General features: G+C 36.2%; 1 protein-coding gene across 8 annotated transcripts in view; it reads left to right on the forward strand.

The window, feature by feature from the left end:
- The window catches only part of TBC1D32 (TBC1 domain family member 32), a 90,416-nt gene that overhangs the window by 43,312 nt on the left and 19,836 nt on the right, over window positions 1–27,268 (forward strand). For 6 of the 8 annotated variants that reach the window (XM_032998091.2, XM_032998089.2, XM_032998093.2 and 3 more), the window contains 5 exons: window positions 3,993–4,115; window positions 5,411–5,519; window positions 6,378–6,495; window positions 16,493–16,618; window positions 26,995–27,078. In XM_032998091.2, coding sequence (XP_032853982.2) covers window positions 3,993–4,115; window positions 5,411–5,519; window positions 6,378–6,495; window positions 16,493–16,618; window positions 26,995–27,078 — 560 coding nt within the window. The remainder of the gene's footprint in view (window positions 1–3,992; window positions 4,116–5,410; window positions 5,520–6,377; window positions 6,496–16,492; window positions 16,619–26,994; window positions 27,079–27,268) is intronic. The other 2 variants (XM_032998090.2, XM_032998092.2) reach the window with 2 other exon arrangements.

The raw sequence follows: 27,268 nt of genomic DNA on the forward strand, positions 1-27,268 counted from the left end.
TCTGTCTGGCACTCATGACAGTGATTGCCGCTTGCGGTTTGGATCAATGCTCTCGCTGGAGCTCAGGCTACTACTCAAAGCATTATAAAGAATAAATCAAATTAGTAATGTAGGCTCTGATGTTAAATGTTTTGAAGCTGTTTCTAATGATGATGACACTGGAACTTATTCAATGAAAATTTTGCTTTGGATTTCTCTGTTGGTATACATATTCATTTAGCAAGAAGGAGGTCCTGCTACTTCAAGGAGGTTACAGTCCTGGTTTTCTTCCACTTACGTTTTTAATACTGATTCCTGGGAGAGAAAGACAGACCTTACCTTGTCCCACAACTGAGCTCTCTACAAATGTCATGCTGTATATTTTGCACTGGCCTGAATCAGCCATGCCTGTATCTACAGAAGGCAGTAACTTCAGGGCAAAAGAAAACCTTTTACTAAAGACCAGTTCAATCCTCCATTTTGGGGTCACATCACTGAAACACCTTATAGACAACATAGATGCAAGCATTTCAGGTTTGGTTAGCCATTGCACACTGCCTAAACACATACATTACTGACACTGCAGTATAATTTGCTTTGGATGTACTGGTTTCTTTTTTACCTATGGTGGATTGACTTCTGCTTATAGCATGAAATTTTATCTTTTGCTGAGACTATGTACTGGTTGGGACAGAGTTTATTTTCTTTATAGCAGCCCACATGGTGCTGCATTTTGGATCTGTGACTAAACCAGTATTGATAACATATCCCTGTTTTAGCCAGTTTTGCAAGCACTGCTCAGGAACAGGGCTTGGGTTTTTGTTTTTTTTTTTTTTTTTTTTGTCTTTTTTTTCTCCACTCCCTGGTGAGTAAGCTAGGGGTGTGCAAGAGGCTGGGAATGAATGCAGCTGGGACAGCCGGCCTGAACTGACCAGAGAGATGTTCCATGCCATGTAACATCTCACTCTGCAACAAAAACTTGGGGGGTGTGGGGCTGGTCTTGCAGGTGGCCGTTGCTCAGAGACTGACTAGGCATTGCGGGTGGTGGGGGCTGAGCGAGCAGCTGGGTGGGTGCTTAGGTACTGGCTGGTCAACCCACCACAGGCTATTGCAGCTACTGTATCCAATAACAGTATCCTTCATCTTTCACTCTCAGCTGAGCATTTGCAGGCATTGCCAAAGTGAGGACAGAGCATGGGGTTGGCTTTGGAAAGAACATCCGTTATGAAAGTAAGGAAAAATAGTCTATGGGAGCGTAGTGGGAACTGCAGAAAACTAGTATTGTGTTTACCATAATAAAGGTAGCGTTTGAGAGGTGTGATTTGAAGTTGGGGGGGAAAAAAAAAAAAAAAAGACAACTGAGAAAATGGGAAAACATCATATTATTTTGTGTTCTGAAAAGGAGCTGATAGAAAAAATACTGAGAAATGTGACAATAAGCTATCCTCATAATTAGTTGTTTTAGCAACCTGGAGAAATTCATTGGTGGTTTATATTTTTTCAGGTGAAAAAATTTAGAGAGGAAACATAAAAATTAACAGTTATTTCTTTTTAGCAGCTAGGATTATTTACTAGCTGTTTTATATCTCATGAAGGACCTTTTGTTCTGCCATAGTTAACAAAGTCATTATGATTCCACCTACTACAACCAAGGAGATAATCGTCTTACATAGATACACAAGCACTTGTTAGCATGCCTTCTTTCAGACTAGAGACTTCTACAGTGAAGTATTAGTTGTAAAATTACAGTTGAAGGGTGAGAATCCAGGGAGCAAACTCCAAGAAAGACAGGGATGACATAGGACAAGAAATGCAGAATTCAAAACTAAAATTACTTATTACTACTGTATTTTCACAGCTCTGCTATGTATTTTGAGTTTTCTGAATTTCTTTAAAATTACTATTATAGAAAAGACTGCCTTCAGATAAGGTCAGTCCCCAGCCTGTACTGTTGCATGGGGTTACTCCTTCCCAGGTACGAGACCTTGCATCAAAGCATATCTTCCAGTTTCAGCGATATTTAGGTTGGGAATTCTATCTTCTGCATTAAAAGTATAAATTTTTAAATCTATCTCAAAAATATATGCTTTGATTTTATTGTATTGCATCTGTCAGGGTTTTATACCTTTTCATAAGTGTGCATCCCTTATAGAAAGGATATTGCACTGGGTGGTCTGATCCAATTCTGATGTTTCGAATGCAATTAAAACCAAACCAACCAACCTCCACAGCCATATTCAAGCATTCTCACAAATACACACACTATACACTGTGATTTTTTTTTTTTTAGCTTAAAAATTTAGTCTATACATCTATGACTTAAGAAGGTAAAGCAATGGAGTATCACCTATAACCATATATCTGTACTTCAGTGGTGGCATTTTTAAATGGATTTTTCCACATAGATGAAAATTTCATTTGAATGCCCCAGTAGAGGCTGTTCACGTTAGATTTCATATATTTTGTCATTTATCCTGCCACTATCTCTTCTACCTAATTTTATTTGCTTATAGTTTGTTTTATTTTTTTGCTCTGCTTTGTGTAGCAGAGGAGATGTTATAAGTATTTTCAGCCATCAGTCTTCTTCCAAGTGGTTTTTAACTACTGGAAACAGGTTCTTTGCCATTTAAAGTCATCGTAGTTAACAGAAGAAATGGTCCATCTTCATAATGGTTTCAGTGCTCTTTTTGTGTATTTTTCTTCTATATAATAGTAAAAAAAAATTATAGTTGAACTGTCATTTCTTCATCTCTGATTTAGAAGAGTACTCAGGACAAGACAATGTCAGGAAATAGTTAAGGTAAAATAAATAAAACTTGAAGAGAACAAAAATGGACAGATCAAGTTATATTAAAAAAAGCAACAGAAAAAAGAAAAATATATATTATCATCTTGACTATTTAATCCCTGGCCACAATTGTGTGAATTTGCAGGTGTTAAATTATCCATAGAATGGCTTGAGAATTTTTGCTGCTGTCAGTAGAAGCATATAGGGAATTACATGGAAGAAAATAAGCATTGACTAACAGACTACAAATGTCAAACAATATGTATTCTCTGGTTCATATTAAGTCTTACGTGAATGCAAAATATAATGCTGATCAGACTTACGTTGCATTTTATGACTGATAAAGCAGAAAATGAAAATAGCAACACAATTATTTAGTCATACTATTTTCCATGAACAGGACGCCTTCAATGAAATTTTCTGTTGCTGTGCTAGAGTGAATAGATTAGTTAAAAAAGAAAACAAAATAAACCCCAAACTAAAAGTAATATGATTAGGATTGCCCTACGTCAGATTTACATGAAATATATTAGAGTACTTTCACTGTTAATTTGCCCTGAAGTTATAAAAGCAAATTGTATGTAATGTGCTGTCATGTGTTCTTGTGATTATTAATTTCATTTACCATTGTTTTGTGTTTCTCTGAAATAAGAAAACAGCAGATTTGTTATTTTTATTACATGTCATATCTTTTACTGCTTTTGAACTGTGTTAAATGTGATTATTCAGGAGTGCTTAAAAGCCTGTTTTCTAAAGGAGAGATGTATCTTTTGTCTCCCTCCCATACTTCTACCCCTTCGGGCAACCTGATTCTGAGTTGCCTTACCAGCCTGTTATTGTATAATTTCTTCACATCGCACATGGAGTGTCTTATTAAGTGTCAATTTTATTATTCTGTGATATAAACTCCAAAGCAGACTGAGCTGACCAGGGAGTATTCCCTCTGGTTGGTCAGTACACACAAAAAAAATCTGTTGTAAACCATTCCTCGTTTGCTCAAGGCTGTGCCACTTGAGTGGCTAGAAGGGATATAATAGAGTATTCCTGACCCAGTTCTGTCTGGGTATTTTTCAGACACTTCAAGGTTTTTTGTCTTTTTTTTGGGGGGGGAGGGTTTGTGGTTTTTTTTCCGTTTTGTGATCTCATAAACGCGTTCACCTTTGTCTTACTCTGCATTACTGGGTTCCTGACTGATGTGCTATCATGGCAATGTGTCCTTCTGCAGGTTGTTAAATGTGCTGTGCTGTGAGCTCAATACCCTTTTACTCTTGGAGACTCAGTATAAAGTGTCACAAGTTTTACTAACTGCTCAGGAGGAAAACGTAACAGAAACTTCTGAAGGACCAGGGTAAGAAGTAGCTGATGGAAATATTATTTTAACTATCGAACTTTTCTCCTGAAACAAATACATGAATACCTTGGTGGCTTTAAACATACAAATGCTCTCACTGAAGTTGGATTCTAATGTGCATATGTTTACTTACATGCAAGTTTCTCATCAGTCTTAAATTATAAAAAGACACAACACTCTTACTCTTTCTCCCATGTCCACCTCAAAAGTGTAAGAAATAAAAAAGCAAATGTTTTTCTCAGTTTTATTTATATTAATCTTATTTCTTAATAAAAAGTGCAAGATTTGTGGATGTAAATACACCTTTTTATTTTTATTTTATATTATTCTGCTATGTATATAGTAACAAATTAGGGTATTGCTTTAATGTTTATGAATTAAAGGCATCGTCAGTACTTTGGGTTTTTTTGGTTTATTTATTTATAACTTAATTGACTCTCCAACTTCTGGGACTTTTTGTTGCTGAGTTCTAAATACAATTGCACAGTGCATCCTTTCAAAATGAAAAGTGTATTTTTTGGGACGGAAATGGACAGTCATTTAGTCACAGACATTTTGTCCTTTCTCTCAGCGTGCTGAATTTTAAGAACTTTCCTCTTAATGTTCGCTATACGGGGCCAGGACAGAGTTTAAATCAAACAGCATGGGTGAAATGTCCGCAGATATAGATGAATGTTATTTACCATTTGAGGATGAAACTTCCTTACAAAGGAAGAAGTTGTAAGAAACTTGGTATATAAAAACTGATATTTATTCCTTTTAAAAAATTTTGTACCTTGGCCTACACAGTTGACTTCAGATAGCAAGCTGGCTCTGTGTTACGAATAGCTCTGCTTATTTCTGACGGCAGAATTTTGCTGGTAGGCCAAATAATGAGCAAGTTTTGATGGTCCATTAACAGTCTCTGCCCTAATTACTGAATATGTGGGCATAACAAGACTTGCAAAGTTTTCTACTCTTTTGTATCCAGTAATTGCTCAGATGTTTCCAATCAGCAATAGGTAAGGAAGTCTAAAGTTAGGATAATGCTTGCAGACATCTCAAAATACTTCATGATTCTGCTAATTTCTTTATACCTATGCATTTTCCACATTGTGTTTTAACTCTTTTATGTCTCTTGAGGTATTTTTGCTCATTAAAGTTTTCTGAATTAAACAGTCGGTAAATCGAAGTGGTTCTGATTTTTGGACTTTGTTGTTTTGTTTTGGTTTTTTTTGTTTGTTTTGGTTTGGTTTGGTTTTTTTTTTGTTTTGTTTTTCATTTTGTGTTGTTTTGTTTTGTTTTTTCCCCAGGGATTTTATAATTGATGGTCTTTCAGTGGAGAGAAACCATGTTCTTGTAAGGATAAATGTGATTGGAGGACCACATGAAAGGATTTTGCCTTTGAGAGTACTAGATAAGGTTAGAATCAAAAGTTTAACAATTTCTCCTTCCTTAACTCCTGCATTTATTAACTGAACGCTTTTGCTGATAATTCAGCATGTGGAAAATTATTTAACATTAAGAAATAGCAGTCTACCTTTAGCTTTGTAAAGGGCTAAAATTTTTAAGAAGTGATATACTGAAAAAATTCATTGTTCCCACTATCTGGGGACTGGCTTGAGTGTAGGACACACCATGTTCAGATGAAATGTTTATATTGCTCCATTTTAGTGTTACTTTTCATAGTATAAAAGTGAATGCAATTTGTCTTTTTTTTTACTTTTATATTTCTGTGTTTTCTTTATTAGCTTTCCATTTGTTATATCTTCCTTTTGTTTGATATTTTTTCCGTGCTCGGGTTTTCGTCTGCAGTATCTAATACCTGGAGCTTTCATCGATCTTCTAGCAATAGTGTTTGTTAAGCAGCTCCTTTAAATGTTCTCCTCCTCACTGGCTGTCAGTTTCATAAAGATGAAATGCAAATTACTTTCAGCACAGCAAAGACAGCTAGATCAATGTATAAAATTGGAAATACAGTTTTGTGGGTTTTTTAATTTATTTTTATAAAAACTGCAATTTCCTTTTCGGTTTAAAAAAAGAACTGTAAAAATCAAAACTGTCAGTGGTATATACTGGAAAAAATTCTGGCTCAAATGCTTTATGGATTTTGTATCCTTTAACTTTTTTTTTTAGATATGGAATATCTCACTGCAAATTGTAGTATCAAGCATAATTTTTGCACATAGGCAATAATTCTGGGAACTTTACCTGTGTGTTAATTAAGAAAATGCTATTAATTCTTCTTCTAAATTAATTTCTTTCTGGTCCTGTTTCTAGGGCAGTGATCCATATCCTTGGCCAATGTTTTCATCGTTGCCCTTGCCAAAATGCTATCTTGCAGAAATTCCTAGGCAAGCTGAATTCAGACAAGGTACATACAAAGCATGCAAGCAGTGTAGGTGTCAAACAGACATTTCTGTTGATTTTTAAATATTTTTTTTCCTCCCGCCCCCACTCCCCAGATTATAATCTCATAAATACTTAAGGCTTTTTTATTGTTGGCTGCATTTGATAGCTAAATAAGTTGGTTTGGTTTTGCTTGTCTGGCTTTGTGCAACTGTCAATCTGCAAAGCTCTGTTTAGTAATCTAATTCTTATGCAAACTTCAAGATTAACCTTTTGGCTCGTCTCAGGTGGGTGACTCATGAGATACGTTTATATCATCTCTCTAGTAACTGAAGCAAGACAGTATGGTTAAGCTACAAATTTTTTGTACACTGTTTTCGTGATTCAGATCCCTGTGTTTACAAAGCTTGGTGGTGTGTGAAATAGACAGCGTTTAGGATAGTTGGTTTCCACATTGAACATCAATTTGGAATGTGGGCAGACTGAAGAATCCTTTGAAGAACTATCTAGGCAAAGCAGTTTAATTCATACAGAGAAACCATTTTAAGGTTTTCATTTGCATAGACAATGCAAAAGAATCTGATGAATGGTTTATAGTAAATAAATAATTCTTTGTATTTGTTCATGTTTACTGTATCCTTGAGATGTACTTATTAGGAATTATTTGTGAATTACCTTAGCAGATATAAATTTTCAAAAGTAATAGAAGTTCTACATTAACTGTAGAATACAAAATAATCTGTTTATAAATATCTAGAAAAAATTAAGAAAAAGGCAATTCCCTCCTCTGTCAAGGGGAAAGACCATGTAGTTATAAAATAAGGGAGTTTTCTGTATCTTAGCTTTAGTAATATGTTCTAGACTTCCCAAGGCAATTTTCATAAGACAATCAAATCACCATAAAGGGGGTGCCCATTTGTTTTAAATATGTCTTCAAGGAGGCAGGTAGTATTGCTCTTGATTGGAAAAGCATATTTTATTGTGTCCCACAGAACCTCTCTGTTGTCTTGTGGATGACAACCAGCCGGGAAGGCTTGGGTAAAACTTTTTGACTAACAGTAAATTTGTTGAAATGAAGTTTCAAAGGTTTGCAAACGTGTTTGATAAAGTATTGAAATATTTTAATTTTAAATGGTATTTTTTATATTAAAGCTAACTGAAGTAAAAGACTATATAACTGGAAAATGAACAGAATTTAGTTTCATAGTCAAACAAAATATTTTCTGTTTGCTGTTTCAAAAAAAAAAGACCAAACCCAAAACAAACAAAAAAAAAACCCCAAACAAACAAACAAAAAAAAACCCCAAGATATTGGAAGTGGTCTATTTCAGTTCTCATTTTTAAAATACAATTGATTCTTCCACCAAACTGTGAATATCTGATTTGCCAGACTGAAACTTTTGGGATGTGTAAGTTATTTTGAAAAAAAGTATCAGAATAAATAGATCAAAACCTAAAAGAATAAAATGTATTAATTGCTATTTCCAGTGCTTGGAAAAAAAGAAATCAAGAGCATGGGGAATATCTGAACTGTATTCTTCAGCACTACAGTATGGCAGTGATAGGAGTGCTCTTTCACAAGAGAGGTTAAAAATATGATTATCAGCAAGATCTGTGAGCTACATTTATATGAGACAGAAGATGATCTTTGTCATTTGAAGGTGGTGAGTCCTGGGGTGGGGTACCTCTAGCATAGGCACTGCAGTCTAAGGAAAATAGATATAGTGGAGGGAGGTACTGCTGCAGATTGTGACTTTGAAATGTGATACATGAGTATAGATTGAAATAATTGGAACTGGCTGATGCTGAAAAGACAGAGGTCATGCAAGTCTCTTAGTATGTTAAAATCAGTTATAGGGAGGGCACACTGATTGTTTTCTACGTCCCTGTGCAGAAAAAGGAATAGTTGGCTTACTTGGCAGTAAAGATTTGTTACACATTAATCAATAAACCTCTTCTAGGATACATCTGGAAGCCATGAAATCATCATTGGAGGTTTTAAGACCAACTCCCTTGATGTTGTGAATATTCAGAATTCACGTTGTGCGTTACTTACACAACTTGCTCAGAGATTTTAAAACCAGTTTAGACTAATACTTACTACGTTTTAGTTCTGCTCTAGTGCAAGAAGATGGACAGGGTTCACAAAGACTTCTTAGTGGCAAGAGTTCTTGCAAACACTTGGACATCCTATGAGGGGGAATGCGTGACTGCTTTGTGGTATCTCTTGCCGAGGATTGAAGGCCAGCACAATGCTTGTGAGATGCTCTGAAGCTCTCTGTGTTCAGATTTCATGCTGTGGTGTCTCACTCCTGCCCTCTTTTTGGGGTGTTTCTATTACGCGAATAATTAAGACTACTAGATTCTTAGTACTGTTAAAGAATGTGCAATTTCTTTGGCTGAACAGGCTGTAACTGTTGGTTTTATTCTGTCTATTTACCTCCTCGCTTATTACCCAGATGACATGGACACCTGAAGAGAAGCTTACTTTTTCCTTCTTTGAAAATTGGTCTGCTGTCCATCACATAATTGTGATGTCAGCTGTAAAAACATAACCTGAGTTGATTATTTTTAATTTTTTTTTAAAATGTATTTATAGAATATGTATTGGAGATGGCTGGGAGGGGAGGGGGTAAAAAAAAAAAAAAAAGATTACAGATGTGCGCTCAGATATGATATTGCTATCCCTGAACATGTTTCTCTTCTGACCTTCCCTTCAGGTGGAATTGAAGGACAGATGCAATAACAGAACCTTTGTTTCCCAGGGGTGTCTCTCAGCTAATGGAAATTGCCTTTCTGAGCACAAGCTGAAATTACTCACTGAATATTTTGGAACTACTGTAGCTGTTCCTCACTGAAAAGATTATGTACTACTGAGGTCAGGGAACAGGAAGCTTCATTTCCACAGTCCTAGACCTCATGTAGTCTGTGACTGTATCTAGGATAGTGGAAACCATAGATAAAACAAAGCAGCAGCACAAGAGAGTTGCTCAGTAAAAAAGACTTTCTCACACCAAGTTTTCTATGAAGAAAACCACAAAACCAGGGTCTGTTGTTTTGAAAGGACAGTGGCAAACATGCAGCACTGACACCTTTTTGGTTGTTCAACTGAGGGGAGGGGAAAGGGAGGGGGATTAATTAGCTGTAAGAAAAAGCAGAGCAGTACTAACTGCAGGGTGTCTGAAGCATGTGTTCCTCAGCACCAAGGGCTGAAGGCTGCATCTTAGAGAACTTTTTTTTTAGCACTTCTGCTATAATTCTGTGCTGATGTAGTGCTCACAGACAGTGGCAACTGGATATTTTGCCTCACTGGATCAAAAATGAAGCTACCATAATTTATGCTGGTAATGTCAGTAACTACACTGGCGTAGTGGAGTAATTCCTCCATTTTATGATGACACTTTGAATGGGTAGACTCACCCAAAATGTATATTTGTCTCTGAGGAAAATCTGTAGTGGATCACTGTTTACAAGTATCTGCTCTGGTTTTGCAGATGTTAGGCATTTGCCTATATGGTATATGTATCTGTAGGAAAGGTTATATGGAGGAATAAACTTTCTTTGTTGTGTATTCATATGCATTAATTATTTCAGCCAGTATTTAGAGTTGGAAAACTGTTGGATAGCGGTATATTAATGGCTCACTTCTGTCAAAGGTAATTTATAGTGAAGCTTCAAATGATTTATGTGGCTCATTATTTACATGTGGAAATTAATTATGCCATGTCCACCTGTTTACACTGCAGCAAGATAACCTGTTTCTTTTCTTTTGTTTTAATTGTTCAATTATTACTTCAGTAAAATAATCCGAGGAAGAATTGTTAAGTGGTTTTCAAAGAGTGATATAGTCCTGTCCTAGTTTTGGCTGGGATAGAGTTAATTTTCTTTCTGGTAGCTGGTACGGTGCTGTGCTTTGGATTCAGTGCGAGAATAATGTTGAAAGCACACTGGTGTGCTTACCCCAAGTGAAAGACTTTTCAGTTTCCTGTGCTCTGCCAGCGAGGAGGTGCACGGGAAGCTGGGAGGGAGCACGGCCAGGGCAGCTCACCCAAACTAGCCAAAGGGCTATCCCACACCATAGGATGTCGTGCCCAGTTTGTAAACTGGGGGGAGTTGGCCGGGAGGGGCCGATCGCTGCTCGGGCATCGGTCAGCGGGCGGTGAGCAAGCGGACTGTGTTCATCGCTTGTCTTGTTCTTGGGTTTTATTTCTCTCTCTTTTTTTTATATTACTTTTCATAATTATCTTTTGTTCTTCTTTTATCTTAGTTATTAAACCGTTCTTATCTCAACCCATGAGTCTTACTTTTTTTAATTCTTCTCCCCATCCCACGGGAAGCGGGGAGGAGTGAGTGAGCGACTGACTGGTGCTTAGTTGCAGGCTGGGGTTAAACCACAAGTCCTTTGTTATTCCAGATACAGCTATTAAAAGTAATGATTTTTAAAATTTTTAATATTAGCTATGCTGTAGGTTATTAAAAGATAAACTCTTTAGAACTGCATTAAACTGTTATATTCACTCTTCTGTTTGCACAGATGTGTTTTCCTTTTCTTCTCCTAGCTCTGCATTTATGACAGTTGGTGGTGAGTGTGACTGAAAAATAGTGTCCATAATTGTCCTGTAATGACACATTCACTGCTTAGCATTTCCATATAAGTAGGCACCCCATCATTCATTAATCTTATTCTCTTCCTGACTTGTAAAGTCTAGAATTGCTACCAAAAATTCTCTGTGATAATGTTCTTAAAGTCTTTTGATATTTTCTCTCAGCCATTACTCTCAGAGTTCTTGGTTTTTTACTCTTAAATGGGAACATGCTGCCATGTTTTTGTTTTGGTTTGTTAATCAGGTTTCTATTCAGCCATGGTTTTTTTGATATCTACCTGAAACTAGCCATCTCTCTTTTTCAAATTGTTTTTAAAATTTTCTCTGTCAAAGAAACAGCTATATTAACTTTCTTTTCTAATTTCACATAAATGTCTTTATCACCTGTGCTCCTTTGACATGTCCTCTTTTTTGTATTTGGCTCAGTATTAATGTATGAGCCTGTTGTCTTCCACTCTTTAAGAAGTCCACACAGTTAATGAAAAATGAAAGAGAACTATTAGGCAGGTCTATCAGAAATGTACATGGACTTTCCTAAAATATATATCCTAATATGGATTTGTTTTCATGTAATAGTCAAATATAGTCGGGTTATTCATTATCTCTAAATTTTGATTCTGAGTAAGTTATACATGGATTTACAGATCTTAGTTTCTTAGTCACAGAAAAACACTTCTATCACAAAACGCAATCAGATGAGAAAGGGGTTGTGGTGTTTCTGACATTTTCTAAAACATTTATGAATTTTCCTAGGTCTTACCTGCTTTATATACAAAAGCTAGATGAAGAATTATTTGAAGAATTATAAAGCAGCATAATCTATAGAACAAGATCAGTTTAAACTTGCAGAAAGTTATGGTCTGGTCGTTCATATTTCATACATGCAGGTAACTAGGTTATTTATAGTGCAGTTCCATAGCTTCATAAACTAGTAAATGATGTGGGTTGTTCTTTTTTGGTTGGTTAGTTGGTTTTCTTTTGACAAGGCTACACAGAGCAACCAGTGCTAGCGCAAAGGAAGGGGTGGGATGGCAAAGTATAATCATATATGAGGAAGAAGGCAGGATTGCAGCAGGTTAATTAAATTGACATATGCTCCTCTTCAATCACACTGTTACAGTTAAGCATATTTAAAAGCTCACCATCATCAGAAGAGAAGGGTCTTACTCATTTTCTTCCTCACTTTTCCTGTTTTTTTTTTTTTTGTTTGTATGTTTGTTTTGTTTGGTTTTTTTTTTTTTTTTTTTCCTCCTCCTTTCTCTCCTTCCTCTGTTCGCTCACCTTCTATTCTTCACCTCCTTCAGCAGTCCTGGTATTTATTCCAGGAAAAAAATAATAATTCGAGTCATTAATGTAGGATAATTAGTGAACTCATTTAGTGACATACCAGAAAAGAGAAAGAAGAGCAGGACTTCTCTCTTTTGACATTGCCATGTGTTGAAAACACCTCTAGTAATAGTGTGAAAGCCCACCCTCAGTAGCAGTCAATACTCATAGCCCAGGACTGTGTGGTAGTTGGAGTTCCAGCTACGTGGTAATACTGTTGGGCAAGTTATAGTTCCCTACTAGCTTGTGAAAGTGAGTTGGCATTTATTTGGTATCTTGAGTTTTTTGGGAGCAATTTTCATTCAAAAAAACAACCCCCAAGGTTCTCTTATTTATTATTTTTTTTTCTTTGTACTGTGCTGAGCTGCTGGAGGAAGTGATAGTCCATCTTTAATAAGCTGTTAAGGGAAGCAAGTGGTTTAGCTGAAAGAAGATAAGGTGATGCCAGAATATAATGCCAGTTACAGTATGTAATGGATTTATTAAATATATGGTTATGTTATAGTATCTTGATTGCGTGGATCTTAAGCTTGTTTCTCTGTCATTTGAGTTTGAACATTCCAGTGTGCTCTCCAAGGATCCTAACTCTTGTATCCTCCTTGACTGGGGGGGAAGAATACACTGGTTATATGAAAATGAGTTCTTGTTTTCAGTAGGTTCCTTGCCTGTAAGTGTTCTGATGGCGGAACACATATCTGTGTTAGTTATATTTGGTACATATTTGAAGTTAAGTTCCTTTTTTATTAAATATTAGCTTCCCAGAGGAACCTTAAGACAAATACAGTGGTCCATGGTCTTTAGCAAAATTTCAGAAAAGCCTGTAATATACTGTAATCTTTATTTCCTTATCCTATCGTTGGAGCATAAATTGACATTGTAGAAGATTACATGTTTAAACAGTACAATTTTGGATGCACTGGCACTGCTTGATAGCAGCATGCATGCATTTCAGCAATCACAAAATAAAGATTTAATTTTGTAAAACCTGCAGGAGAGGAAGAATATTATTGAGACAAACTGTACAAAGAAAAATAGGGGTCCAATCAAGAAGCCAGAAGGAGGCAGCAGAGATGGATGGGCCATGATCTTGAAATCCTGCTTTCTTTAAATCAGTGAGGGATTTTTTTGTTTTTTTAGTAGTTTTATTTCCTTCAGAGGAATCAAAGTTTCACCCTGGTCTCTGGTAAGTTGACTGGTTAAATCTCAGTTTGTAGTCTCTGATCTTCATCTGTCAAGCTGAATTACTACAGTTCTTTAGGAAGTAAAATAACTAACTTGTAGCAGAGTGTTCCTTTGCAGTTCTAAGATTTTCTTCAATCTTCACCTGTTATAGAAATAGCAGAAAAGCACAGAGGAAGAACTAGAAATTCTACTGATATTACTGTAAAAATAAATCCTTCTTCACATTAAATTTTCATACGCACATAAGCTGTTCTAAACATCAGTGCATGTTATTTGGAAATATGGTAACTGAGGGCTTAGTTATTAGTGGATACCAATGGAATTTCAGGTTAATTTGGAATAATTAATGGTAATAAGTTACTATAATAAGCTTCTTTTGAAATACTGTCTATTGTACAGTAAGCTCCAACAACAAGGAGACAATTTACTCATTATAAATCACTAAGGTCAATTTAAAATAAATTATATGCAATATTATAATCCTGCTGAAAATATTCTAATCTTAAAAGAATAAAATAATATGAAAATAGTATTTTGTTTGTGAAAACAAATTTTATTGGAAAACTGAAAACTGAAAAACTATAAAGAGGTAAAAGTAACAACAATTATTCTAAAGAACTATAGACTAGCTCAAACTATTGTTGAATTTTAAATCAGAAGTCACCTTTCTTAGCAGAATTAATTTCTGTAGTGGCCAAAATGTAGAAACAGAACAAAGGAGAGCTTGCAAGGTATGAATAACCTTCATCACTTTAGTGAATAGGTAGTAGTAGTGTGGGCTACAATTCTTTTGTAACAATGGGAACTGCATGGTCCCACACCAAAGGGATTGCGCACAGCTGGAGTGAGTGCATGTGCCTTTGCCTTATTACAGATACCACCTTTATTCTATCCCTTGAGTTGACCAGAAAATCTTTCATAGCAGCATCAAGTACTCTGGGAATCAAGTTGCCTGAGGAGAGGTGGTCTAACAGATTGTTTCCATTTTGTAGGTGTCAGCATTTTATGTTAGAAAACTGAGTTTGATCAGGTTTATCTTACATAAAATTACTTTATAAAATGACGTGTCATTTGAACTTTAAATTTGTTCTGCTTTTAGAAAAATAGAATTTGAATAGTCAGCCCTTCTCAGTATTTTTAAACAAATGTTGCATATAGGAAGAAATTATTTCCTCTTTGATTTGCCAAAGCATATATAATGCATTATTTTGATAGCTACCTTGCATATATTATTCAGTGTCATTATGCATCATGATAGCTTGCTAATAGTCATTGTTCAGTGTGAATTCCACGATAGACATTTGGTTGCAGAAGGTGTTTGATTTAAAGAAAAAATTCTTCAGGCTTTAAGTACAGACATATTGTTGAAAGCCAACTTAACATTTTTCATGTATGATTACACATGCTGGGTCTGTGATTGTCACTATGGTTCTTCTGTTTTCAGACCTCCATGAGAGTCAGCTAGTTGTGAAATTTTCTGCCTCAACCTGTGATATTTTATTCTAGAAAACTGGAAAAGTATGTGTAATTTCCTCTAATTTAGTAGAAATTAGAGGAAAAAAAATCACTTCTAGCCAAGAGACAAGAGAGCATACTTACTGCCCTTTTGTCATTGCATCAATGGCAATTTCAATTTTGAAGGCATGTCTCCCTATTATAAAGAGAGAATGTGTCTTTAATAACAGGGTAAGAGTAACAGCAAGGAGTAATCTTTGAAATTCTGTCTTTGCATTTAAAAGGCAACTTTCCAAAAGATCTTTCGTCAAGTGTTCCACAAATTTGTTTTATAAGGAAGCTGAACATATAATGAAAAGCATTATATGATAAATTCGTGCCTCGTAGATGACAATTGTACCAAAAGGCTGTGTTTTAATAGGTGCTCAGGTAAAAAGTCAAGCATTCAAGTCAGAAAATGTCTGAATTATATTGTTGCAGCCTCTGACAGCACCAGTACAGAGCCTGTGGCCCTGGCATGTTGAGTGCACCTAGCTTGTTCAGAAAACTCAATTTAAAATTCTAAGTTTCTCTAAATATTAATGCAAAACTTGCAAGGTGACATTTCAGCAATAGCAAAAATATACTTTTAGTGTAACCTTCTGTCCCAATTTTAAGTACTTGTGCTAAAGTTGAGAAATGCTGGAGATTATCAGCAAAGCTATTAAGAGAATTCTTACAGCATGGGCAACCCAATGTTTTTTCACAAAATGTACTCAGTAGGTATACCTAGCAACCTGAAGTTATACACATATATGCCATAATATCTGTCCATAGTAGAAGCATCTGAAGGAAACCTGCTTACGGAAAGAAGCAGAAATTTTCTATGGAATACTGTTATGTTGCTGTCTTCTCATGCTTCATTTCATGTTCTACAAAACAGTGCTGCCACCTCACAGTTTTATTATTAAACCAATGATATTTGATGGAGGATCTTTGCCTGTCTTCTACTTTAGATTCTCAGAGTGGTAAAATTACATGGAAATACCAAACTACTTTCTTTAAAGTGTCTTTCCAGTTCTTATCATTTCAGGACAGAGTAATAACTTTGGGATGGTTATAAAATGTGCCTCAGTAATGTCTTAAATGTTCAAAACCCGGCAGTAAGTAGAATGTATATTTCCATTCTGTATAAAGCAGAATGTCATCAGCTTTATGACTGCTTGTCCAGTTTAATTGTCACAGGATAAGGGATATTTATTTAGTCTTTTCTTGCTAAGGTATGAGGTCTGCCAAAGATACCAGGCAATGGCAGGGCTCTCAGCTGTCTGACTTCACTGTTCTTCATTGAAATGTTTCTAGTTTCTGAATGCATCTACTTGTTTCTATAGTACTCTGTAACTTACAGCTTCTTACTGATTGTGTAGTTAGTTTAAAAGAAAAAAAAAAATGAACCAAGATTATAATTACAAAATAAGCCTCTGTTTTCATTTCTTCTAGATAAAGATCTTGACAAGCTCTTATCACTCGTAAAAAGTTCAGAAAGGCATACTGGATGGACAGAAATTTGTAGAAAGCAGTTCTGCAAAGTCATGAAAGCCAGGCCGGATATCATCAGTGGAACAAGTGAGTATGACTTACTGAGTTTAACAAAGCAAGCAAACAGAAGGCCACTAGTAAGCAACACTTCTTTAAAGTTGCATTGAGGATTACATTATCTATAGAAGTAGTCAATAATTTTGTGTTGATTATGAAAAATATTGAAATGGGATTTTCCTGAGAAAACAGGGTTTATGCCTCATGTCCTGTTTTTCTCTGTTTATGGCCATCATCCCTCTGTGTTGGCTGTTTTCAGTGAAATTTGATACAGAAAGAGGGCTCATATAGAAGTCTTTATTTCAGATTTCTAAAGGGTCCGTTATTGAGATGCTGAGAAAATGGAAAAGAGAGCCTGAGAGAAAGCGGATGTTTCCCAGAGATCAGTCAATGACTTTAAGATGGGTTGGGAGAGTATATTAATGGCCAGTTTCAGTAAAAATTTCAGAATTAAGCCATACTAAGCATCAAAGAACCTACTCATTCAGGCTTTTCTTAATTTTCATACATATTTTCTAATGAAGAGAGTGATCATGCAGGAGCATTGGTATAGATTATTTAAAACAACAAGCCAATCAAAGCAAAAACAGTGATCACCCATATGACATACCTTGTCACAAATTGGATGTAATCATTCACTTGTAATATCATATAAACTTGTGTAACAATAAAGAATGTAGGTGTTTTCAGAAATTGCTGGCTTCCATTCCTGTAAGAATTCTCATTGTAGTCAGATGGTCAGTGCATAGCCTACCTTTTTTGTTTACAGATGCCAAAGATTTCTCTTTAAATTCCTTAGGTAAGCAGTTGATATAACTGACAGCGAAGACAGATGAAGTATCTTCTATATGGGATCAAAGTAACTTAGCATTTGTGTTTTACATATGATAAATTATATAACATTATAAAAGTTACAGGGTGGTTTCAGAAACCTTAAGGAAGTAATTTATACAAAAACTGATTTAATAATAAAATAATAAGGAATCTGTCATATGTATAATGTGATAATATTTATTGAATGTCAATAATTACTAAATGTTCCAAAATTCTGAACTTTATATTCTTATTGCTTGTTTGAAACAAGCTTGAGTCTATAGTCTTAGGTGATTTTAAATCAGTCAGAGCTTTCACCTTACGTTTGGAAGAATGTGTGTGTAGGCAGAATACATATGTATTTTTATATAATGCATATATGCACTTATAATATACTTTATATTGTACACATCCACAAATGCATGTCTTCAGAGAGCTTTGTGAAACAAGTGAACAAATAGAGATTCATAACCATTCGGAAACCACTGAATGTATTTTATATGAGCTTTTGCTAATATAAGAAAAATAATTGAAGAGTAAAATTAAAAAACCGCTATATTTTTCTAGCAAAGTTGTATGTTTAATTTTCTTCCATGACTGATCTAGTAGTTCAGTGTAGGGGTTTTCTGATGTTATGTGTCATAAAACACAAAGAATTTAGTCTTTGTAAAATCAATTTTATTTGAATGCAGCACATTTTCTATACTGATCTCTTCTCAGATTATATGAAATTTTTGTAAAAAAATATTAATCTGTCTTCCTGCATCTGAAAGGAATTACTGGTTGAAAAAAAAATATTTTTACAAAAAAGAGAACATATATTTAAAGTAGGTGTCTTACAAATAAAAAGAAAAAGCTTTATTTTTATACTTTGTAGTTACCCATACACAGCCTCAAAACCTGTGTAGGTTGTTTTCTGTAACTTTTTTAGAGGTACCAGAAGCTACAATGATGAATTAAGATTTGTTAACCCAAAGAAAAAAATTATGCTCGATTATGGATCACTGTTTCCAGCTGAGATGGAATTGGGAGTACTAGTCAGCCAGAAAGTATCTGTGGAATTGTTAAGCCTAACAGGGACTTCTGCAAGTGGTTTCACAAACCACACAAAAAAGCAAAGTATGAAAACAGAAACAAAACAGGATAATCAAACACTAAATAAATAAATTAAAACACCCTACAGAAGGATAGTAATATTGTAAGCTCAGTGTAGGTTCTGGTAATTTAAAGTGGATGTGAAGCTGTTAAAATGGTGCCTATCTGCTCGGAGATATTTCAGAAGCAGCAAAATACCTGCTAGCTGTGTGGTTTGAGAACATCATGTTCAGTGCAAGTATTTTATGAGAGGCAGCTGTGCTGCTATGTATCTTTTGCTGCATGTGAAGCATTCCCAGATTTCAGAGGACTGAGAAGCTTCGGTTCAGATTCTAAGAAATCAAAGCTTTCTCTTTAGCTACAGATAGAGCAAACTCCAAGGATTACAGAACAAAGATGCATACTTACTCTTCATGTACTGGGCCCTTTCTAAGGGAGACTAACATTTACAGCAGTTGAGCCAGAACATAATCAGCAAAGGTGACATAGCATTCAATGACTGTCTAGTGTGTGTTGTGTATTGATTTTTTAAAATATTTTGTGATCTGGTGTCAGGATTACCAGATGCTGAATCTGTAGAACCTGCTTGAACTTCATCAGAAAATTCTTCAGGATACTATATAGTATCTGTATCTCTAATTTACTCTTCTGGTGTTGATTATCATCACATTGACTTGGTCAGTGGTTTTTTGATAAATGTTATGGGTATCGTATTACTTCTGGGAATGTTCATCTTCATCCCTGGATTGGTGTTATCTCTGCTAAAGCATCACCTCTGACTGTAGCTTTTAAGTGTTTTCTGTGGTCAAACATCAAGATCCAGTTTTGAATGGCTTTATTGAACTACTAAAAGGAGATACAAACCTTCTTCAGGCTTCTGTGCCTTTTAGCATGGAAGGAGTGAAAGTGTGGGATTTTTCTTGGTCATCTAAAAGTAGATCATATTGCAGACAACCAACTTCTACATTCTACTGTTCTAAGCACAATAAGCTAAGATAAAGGCATTTTTCCAGTCATTCTTCTGTAAAGGTGCCACAGATTTTGGATGCTAGGAATACAGCTGCTTGTTGTTGAGCAGCTTTGTGTATGTCTTTGGGTCACTTAGATCAGCTAGAGAACCATGGAATCTTGGTCAGGATAAGTCTTGGCCTCTTTTGGACTACCCTGCAATACTTGTGTCCTCCCTGAAGAGTCTTTAGTATATCTAGATAGGAGCTTTCTGTGTATTTGCATCTAAGCTTTGGCAGGAAGAGAAATAGGCAAATCAACTCCTCTGAGAAATAGCTTAGGTTTATGTAGAAAATTATTAGTCTGTGTGAATCTAGGCTTAGTATATTGCATGTTCAAATTGTTAACATGATTGGGAGGTATTATTTTTGAACCAGTATCTCGGCTTGACTATTTCATCTGTGCCTTTTTCAATTGCCTCCCTCTTCTTGTTCTTCAGGTATGGCAGAAGGCATTTCTGTTGTTTTCAACTGCAGCAGCTCCTTTTTCATCTGTTCCCAGTTAGTGTTGTATCAGCACCTGGCCTCTTTCCTATCTGGGTGGATTCAACATCCTTAATCCTCTCCTCTCTTAGGAGACTTTAAACCCTAAGTAAGAGAAATTAAGGGTGTTTCAGAGATCATATAATTATATGCTAACATTCTTCCCTTCATAATGAGAGATATTCAGTCCCCAAATCCTAATCATTCTCCTCAGTCTTTATATCCATATGTGGATATGGATAGGGATAGTAAATTCAGCTAAAATTATTTGCTCCATGGAGTCATTCAGAGTTTTCATGGCATATCTCCCTAAGGAATCTGAACTTAGATCACCAATATTCTTTAGGGCCTATTAATTTAACTCCAAACTGTTTTCTCTTAAAAAAACCAACCAAACAAAAATACATGTGGGAGGCATATTTCTTTCTTGAGGTAGTTTTCATCTGAATTCAGGCATCTTTTTAATCTCAGCAACTATTGATGACTTCAAAGATATAGAAACATAGCAGCTCTTGAAGTTGCATGAGATCTTACTGGAACACGCAGGATTTTTCCTCATTTTTTATAAGCGAAGTGGTTGACAAAAACAGAATGGTTATGATCAACACAGTGTTCTGGAATCCATTAATGCTTTGTGAGCTCTGCATCATCTGAGGTAGCTCTGTCAAAATATGCTGACAAAAAATACTGTGATCCTTTGAGGCAGTGTCATTGTTTGCGAGGTTTCTGTGCAGCCTTTAGCAATTGCTGCAAAAAGTTGAAAGTAGCTACAGAACTTTGCCCATAGGATGAAGAACCAAAAAGTTGGATATTTTTATTAGGGTATGACTGTAGTGTGTGGTTGTGGGGATTTTTATTCAGGATAACAAAATGCTAAACTTTGGAAGTTTATCAAAATAGCCAAAACTGTCATTGTAAAAGTAGCTTTTATCAATATATACTTTATAGCTGCCAGAATCTCAACAAGGAGGGTATCTCAATTGTCACCACTCTGCCTGTATATAGAAGTAAAGATAATAGGGACTTCCATTTTTTTCATGAAGAGGATCTTCTGGATTCGAAGACAGTGAAATACAACATTTTGACTGTTTTGCCTCAGTCTTCACTGGCAGCCTCTCTTCCTATACCTCTTGGGTGGATGCACCACAAGATGGGGACTGGGAGAACAAGTCCCTCCTGCTGTAAGAGAAGATCGTGTTTGTGACCACCTGAGGAACCTGAACATACATAAGTCTATGGGACCAGATGAGATGCATCCCAGAGTCCTGAGGGGATTGACTGATACAGTTGCCAAGCCGCTCTCCATGATACTTGAAAAGTCATGGAGGTCAGGTGAAGTCCTTGGTGACTGGAAAAAGGGAAACATTGCACCCATTTTTAAAAGAGGTAGGAAGATCCTGAGAACTACTGACCTGCCAGCTTCACCTCTGTGCCAAGGGAGATCATGGGACAGATCCTCCTAGAAGCTATGCTAAGGCACGTGGAGGACAAGGAGTTGATTCAAGACAGCCAGCGTGGCTTCACCGAGGGCAAGTTCTGCCTCGCCAGCCTGGTGGCCTTCTATGATGAGTGACTATATCAAGTGGGCAAGGGAAGAGCTATGGTAGTCATCTATCTGGACATCTGTAAAGCCTTTGACATGGTCCCCCACAACATTCTTCTCTCTAAATTGGAGAGATATGGGTTGGATGGGTGGACTGTTCAGTGAATGAGGGATCGGTTGGATAGTCACATCTAGAGGGTAATGGTCAATGGCTCAATGTCCAGCTGGACAGCAGTGACAAGTGGTGTCCCTTGGGGGTCTGTATTAGGACCTGTACTGTTTAATATCTTCATCAGTGACATAGACAGGGGGATTGAGTGCACCCTCAGCGACTTTGCAGATGACACCAAGCTGAATGGTGCAGTTGACACACCTGAAGGAAGGGATATCATTCAGAGGGACCCGGACAAGCTCAAGAAGTAGGCCCATGTGAACCTCATGAGGTTCAGCAAGGCCAGGTGCAGGGTCCTGTACCCAGGTTGGAGCAATCCCCAGTACCAATACAGGCTTGGGGGATGAAGGGATTGAGAGCAGCCCTGGGGAAAAGGAATTGGGAGGTGCTGGTGGATGAAAAGCTGGACATGACCCAGAAATGTGCACTTGCAGCCCAGAAAGCCAACCAAGTCCTTGGCTGCATCAAGAGCAGTGTGGCCAGCAGGTCAAGGGAGGGGATTCTGCCCCTCTACTCTGGTCTGGTGAGTCCTCACCTGGAGTCCTGTGTCCAGCTCTGAGGTAGTCAGTGCAGGAAGGACACGGACCTGTTGGAGCAGGGCCACAAAAATGACCAAAGGGCTGGAACAGCTACAATGAAAAAAGGCTGAGAGAGTTGGGGTTGTTCAGCCTGGAGAAGAGAAGGCTCCAGGGAGGCCTTACAGCGGCCTTCCAGTACTGAAAGGGGACTTATTAAGAAATGTGGGGACAAACATTTTAGCAGGGCCTGTAGCGATAGGACAAGGGGTAACGGTTTTAAACTAAAAGAAGGTAGATTTAGATTAAAGGAAGACATTTTTTTACTGTGAGGGTGGTGAAACATTGGAACAGGTTGCCCATAGAGGTGGTAGATGCCCCATCCTGGAAAGTTTCAAGGTGAGGCTGGTCGAGGCTCTGAGCAACCTCCTCTAGTTGAAGATGTCCCTGCTCACTGCACAGGGTTGGAGTAGAGGACCTTTAAAGGTCCCTTCCAGCCCAAACTATTCTGCGATTCTGTGGCTGCTATTATGTTGTTCCATTTTAAGGAGAAAATTATTTAAATTTCAGTCTTCATCATTGGGTCCAGGTAAAGAAGATCTGACTAACTTTAGGCTTGCATAGTAGTCTTCCGTAGGCTCTCTTGTTAAGTATATGAGAGAAAATTCGATAGGCTGTGATTTCAGACAGACAAATAAGGGTAACTGTGTAGATTTCCAGTTGATCCTCAGAGGTTCTTCTCCCTAAGAAGAACAGATTCTCTAAGCTCAATTTGATCTTTCAAAATATGGACCAAATCTTCTGCCTTGAAGATCACTCAATCAGATCTAGATTCTAACTGTGGTCTGCTCTCATTTTTTAGTATGACCAATTTAAAAATACCATATTCACAAAAGACGTTTTTGAAGTAATACAAAAAAGTTGTTTATCTTGATTTTTCAAGGAGTGTTGTTTAAGATTTAGAGTAGAACAGTGGGTCTTTCATGTTATTCAGGAAGAAGAATTGCAGACCGGAACTTCTTTCCTCTGTCCCCCAAACCATTTTGGAGCAACTTCCAAAAGGAATATCCTGTAAGCAGTGTAAGTGCACATGAACGTGCATGTATATGTGTGAAGATTAAGACATTTGATTAGGACTTGAAAGGCCATTTTTTTCCATTAATAAGGAAGATATTTTTATATTGCTATAAGATATGCAACCTTCATCTCTAATGGAAGCACTGTCAGAATTTTTGCTATCTTGTTTTCTTCTTTTCAAAGAAAATGCAGGTGTTCCTTTGCCATTTCAATGTAGATTAATTGAAAGTCTCTCCCATTATCTTAGAAATTCAAAAAAGACGTCCTTATATTTGTCATTAAGAGTGGAATTGCCAGCTGTGTTTTTCATAGATTTATTAAATTGAAGTATGGTTGATGGAGTTGAAAATTTCTGATGCTACTCTTACAAAGCTATCTGTCCAAGGTTTTCACTCTTCAGTTTTTAACCTCTAAGACAAGTCAAGCAGGATTACTGTTAACTCTTCAAGTGGTTTGTGGTCTTTTTATTCTTTTAAACACTTCTGAAGCATCTGTGAGTTGGTATAGAATACGATCCAGTAACTCTAGTTACATTAGAGGATCTAAAAAAATCTGATGCTTTTCACAGCTTTTGACCTTTTTGGCTTAAAAGTTTCAGAGTATGAATTGGGTAAGCCCTCATGGTGGTTACCTATTAAAACAGTTTTAATCATGTGAATTTTTTTAAATCAGTGTTCTTGTGCAGTTTTGAAGCCATTTTGAATACCTTTTGTATATTAGTTCTTCAAGGAAAAAAAAAAATCAGGAATTCAGGTGTTTTATGAGCATGCTGCAATTGTTGGGGGAATTTTAAAGCTCTTTCATTTGTTTTGCATGTTATCTCACTCTTAAATTAAAATTATCTTTATTTGGTATGTGTGGAATAAAATTACATGAGGTGACTGCCAGTCTCTTACAAGCTTCAATGTTAGTACAACCAAGCTGTCATAATTTAGGAAAATCAATGTTTGCACGGAGTTGGTAGGTCACAGCACTAAGCTCTATCTCTGAACGTAACCTCTACATGAGAATGTGGGCTTTTAAAACAAGGCTGACTCAACTATACAATGAACTTTCCTAAATTTCTTTTGTCTACTTTTCTCATGAAATGAAAATCACTGAGCCAGTTTCCACCTTTATAAAGATTTTCAGGGAGTGTCCAAATGGCAAGCCGAATATTTTAATATTAAAGGACAAAAATTAAAATAACCACATGTCATTTCACATGAACATTTTTTTGGAAGAGGGAATGTCATGTGAAAACCCTCGATTTATGTATTGACCACATTTGTTTTGATAAATTCTTACATGTGTCTTCCCCTCTCAAACTCAATTAAAAGCATTTCAAAGATTCTGATAGACTCTTAGATAAATACTTTCAGATAGTGGAAATCAATTTAGTGCTTGAGTTTAAAAAAATTGCTTAGCAGTTGAGCTGTCACTTCTCCCATTAACTCAAGCACTGAACAGAAATACTTGACTGCTAGGTTAAGCATGTGAATGCTTTCCAACAAAAAGGGAAGAAATGTATAATGTTCTAACTTGGTTTTAAGTTTTCTGAATTACATGGTGTTTTAGTCCTTTTAACATAGTTCCTCTTTATTCTAGTATGGCATATTTCAGTAATCGCAATATTGATAGTCATACAGTAAACATTAAGCTAGTTATAGATTTTAATTTCTGCTTTTTCTATCTACAGCTTCAGGTATAGACACTTTTTCTCATTTTACACAAATATTTTAATATTGTTTGTGGACCAAATTCCACTAAGCATATTAGTGAAGATTAGTGAGATTGTTTATTCTGTTTATTCTCAGAAAATGAATAAATTGTTACTCTTCTATAAAATAAATTGCTTTTTGCTAGCCCCATGTTGTTTATTAACCATGATTAAAAATAGCTATATTATGTTTAAGTAGCAGTTTCTTCTCTCCATAAAAATGTGTAGGAATATAAATTACACATGTAATTTTTTTGTTATGATTTAGTAGTCCTTTGCAATGCAAAATTAATTTTATTGCTGTTGGAGTTGACTACTCTAACTGCAAATCCGTGTTTAGCTACTGTAGTGAAACTTCTTTTCCCCTTTGCCTTACTGTCAACGTACTATTACCAAAACTCAAGATTTTAAAAACTTTTTCTGGACTCATTCAGTGTATATTAATTTCTGTAGCTGTTTTAGACAACTAATCAAGAAAAAAAAAATCTTGATTTAATGTCAGTATGTTAGCCTAAAATAATTGGAAGCAGAGTTAATTGTATTTATGATGTCTTTTTCTTAATTATTTTTCTGGCATAACGAGCATCAGACTGTGGGTGGATGTTCTGTCATCTTCCTTCTCCTCTTTCTCATGCACAGGAGAGCTTGCCTTGCAGTCTCCTGGGTTAGTTTTCCTGCCAGCAAGGCTAGCTCAAGTGTTTTCTAGCTTTCTCCATTGCCACCTTCACTGCAGATTGTTATGCCTTACTTCTGCTGCTACAATGTCCATACAGCTATCTGCCAAACTGTTTTAGTGGAATTAGTCAGTCTGAAAATCAGCAACATCACCTGTGGATGCATGGAGTTATGTGCAGGAAGGACAACTAGGGACTGAAGCTTGAGTGCTGTTAAACTGAGCTGCTGCCAAGGAAAGGGTAACACAGTCTTAAAACAGGAAATCCCATGCGTAGCAGCACTGGTTACTCTCTAAATACACTTCCTTGCTTTGCATCAGTGTGAAAATAATGCTATATCGTTGTTATTTAAATCCTGTTTATCATGACAACAGCAGATGTTTTGGGGTAGTATTTACTTATAAAAAATGTTAATTATTGCTATCGTAAATTCTTAATATGGCTCATCTCAATATGGACTTCCTCCATGCAGTATGTGTTGAGGCTCCCTTGTGTCCTTTAACTCCGTAAGGTGGTAGTGTGCTCAGCTGCAGTAGCCTCAGACTTGCAGAACTGAGGAATCAGGAACAGTTTTTGCTAATGATTTGTCATTGGGAGTTCTCACTAACTTCCTGGCTCACATGGCGTTAAGGTAGAGGACAAGATTGCCTACATAGTGACCAGATGTCAGCATCTGACTTATCTGTGCAGTATCTGCAGACTCAAAGTTCCATGGCAAGAACTGAATAAGAATATTATGGTCATCATAAAATACATAATTTCCCAAAGGAAATGTTCCTATTGCTGAATTTTAAGTGAATAATTTTTATCTTGTGATGGCATAGGTAATTTTATATCATGTTTCTTTAAACAGCCCTTAAAACTTCATTTACTTTTGTTACCATAATTTTGGAGTGAGTGTTGTGGATTTTGTTGTGTGGGGGGGTTGTTGGTTTGGTTTTACTTATTTTTGGTTCTTTCCTGTCTATATACAGTATTTTACCATATTTGTCTGTGTAGTTTAATTATAGTTAATTTTCATTTCATATTGAAACCGTGTAACAAATTCTGAAGTAATCCTTGGAGGATATAAAGATAATATGGGATTCTCTTTCCGTTTACACTGAATGTATTCTCAGTAAAGCTATTAAAATTTAATTTAAGTTAGGAATGGTGTTAGGAATGCAAAAGTGCAATGCATGCTTTGAATTGTTCCTCCATAAAAACATGAATAAACATGCAGGAATGCAAATAGCTTTAGTTTCTCACATACTGTCATTTTGTTAGGTAATGTAGTTCCACATTTTGTTCATTGCCTCTAATGTTTTAATGGGTTTTACTTTTTGCAGTTTTGGCAGAATTAATTGAAAAGTTCGTGTCACATCTTTCTGAAAGCCAATCAGATTGTTATTTCAGCATGGGAAACTATAAAGGTCAGTTTCCTAATAATTTATTGCCTCTTCATATTTAAATTACTTTCCTTTTAAGTGTATCTGTAGCATTTTGAGGTTTTTTAATATGTTCTTTAACAACACAGAACTTCATTACTTAACTGGTGGGAAATACCTCACTTTGGAGCAAAAGATGATGTGCTTGAGTAAACAGTACAGATAATTATTAGTG

Source organism: Tyto alba, unplaced genomic scaffold, assembly GCF_018691265.1.
Source record: "Tyto alba isolate M040663 unplaced genomic scaffold, T.alba_DEE_v4.0 Super-Scaffold_22, whole genome shotgun sequence".
Taxonomy (NCBI): domain Eukaryota; kingdom Metazoa; phylum Chordata; class Aves; order Strigiformes; family Tytonidae; genus Tyto; species Tyto alba.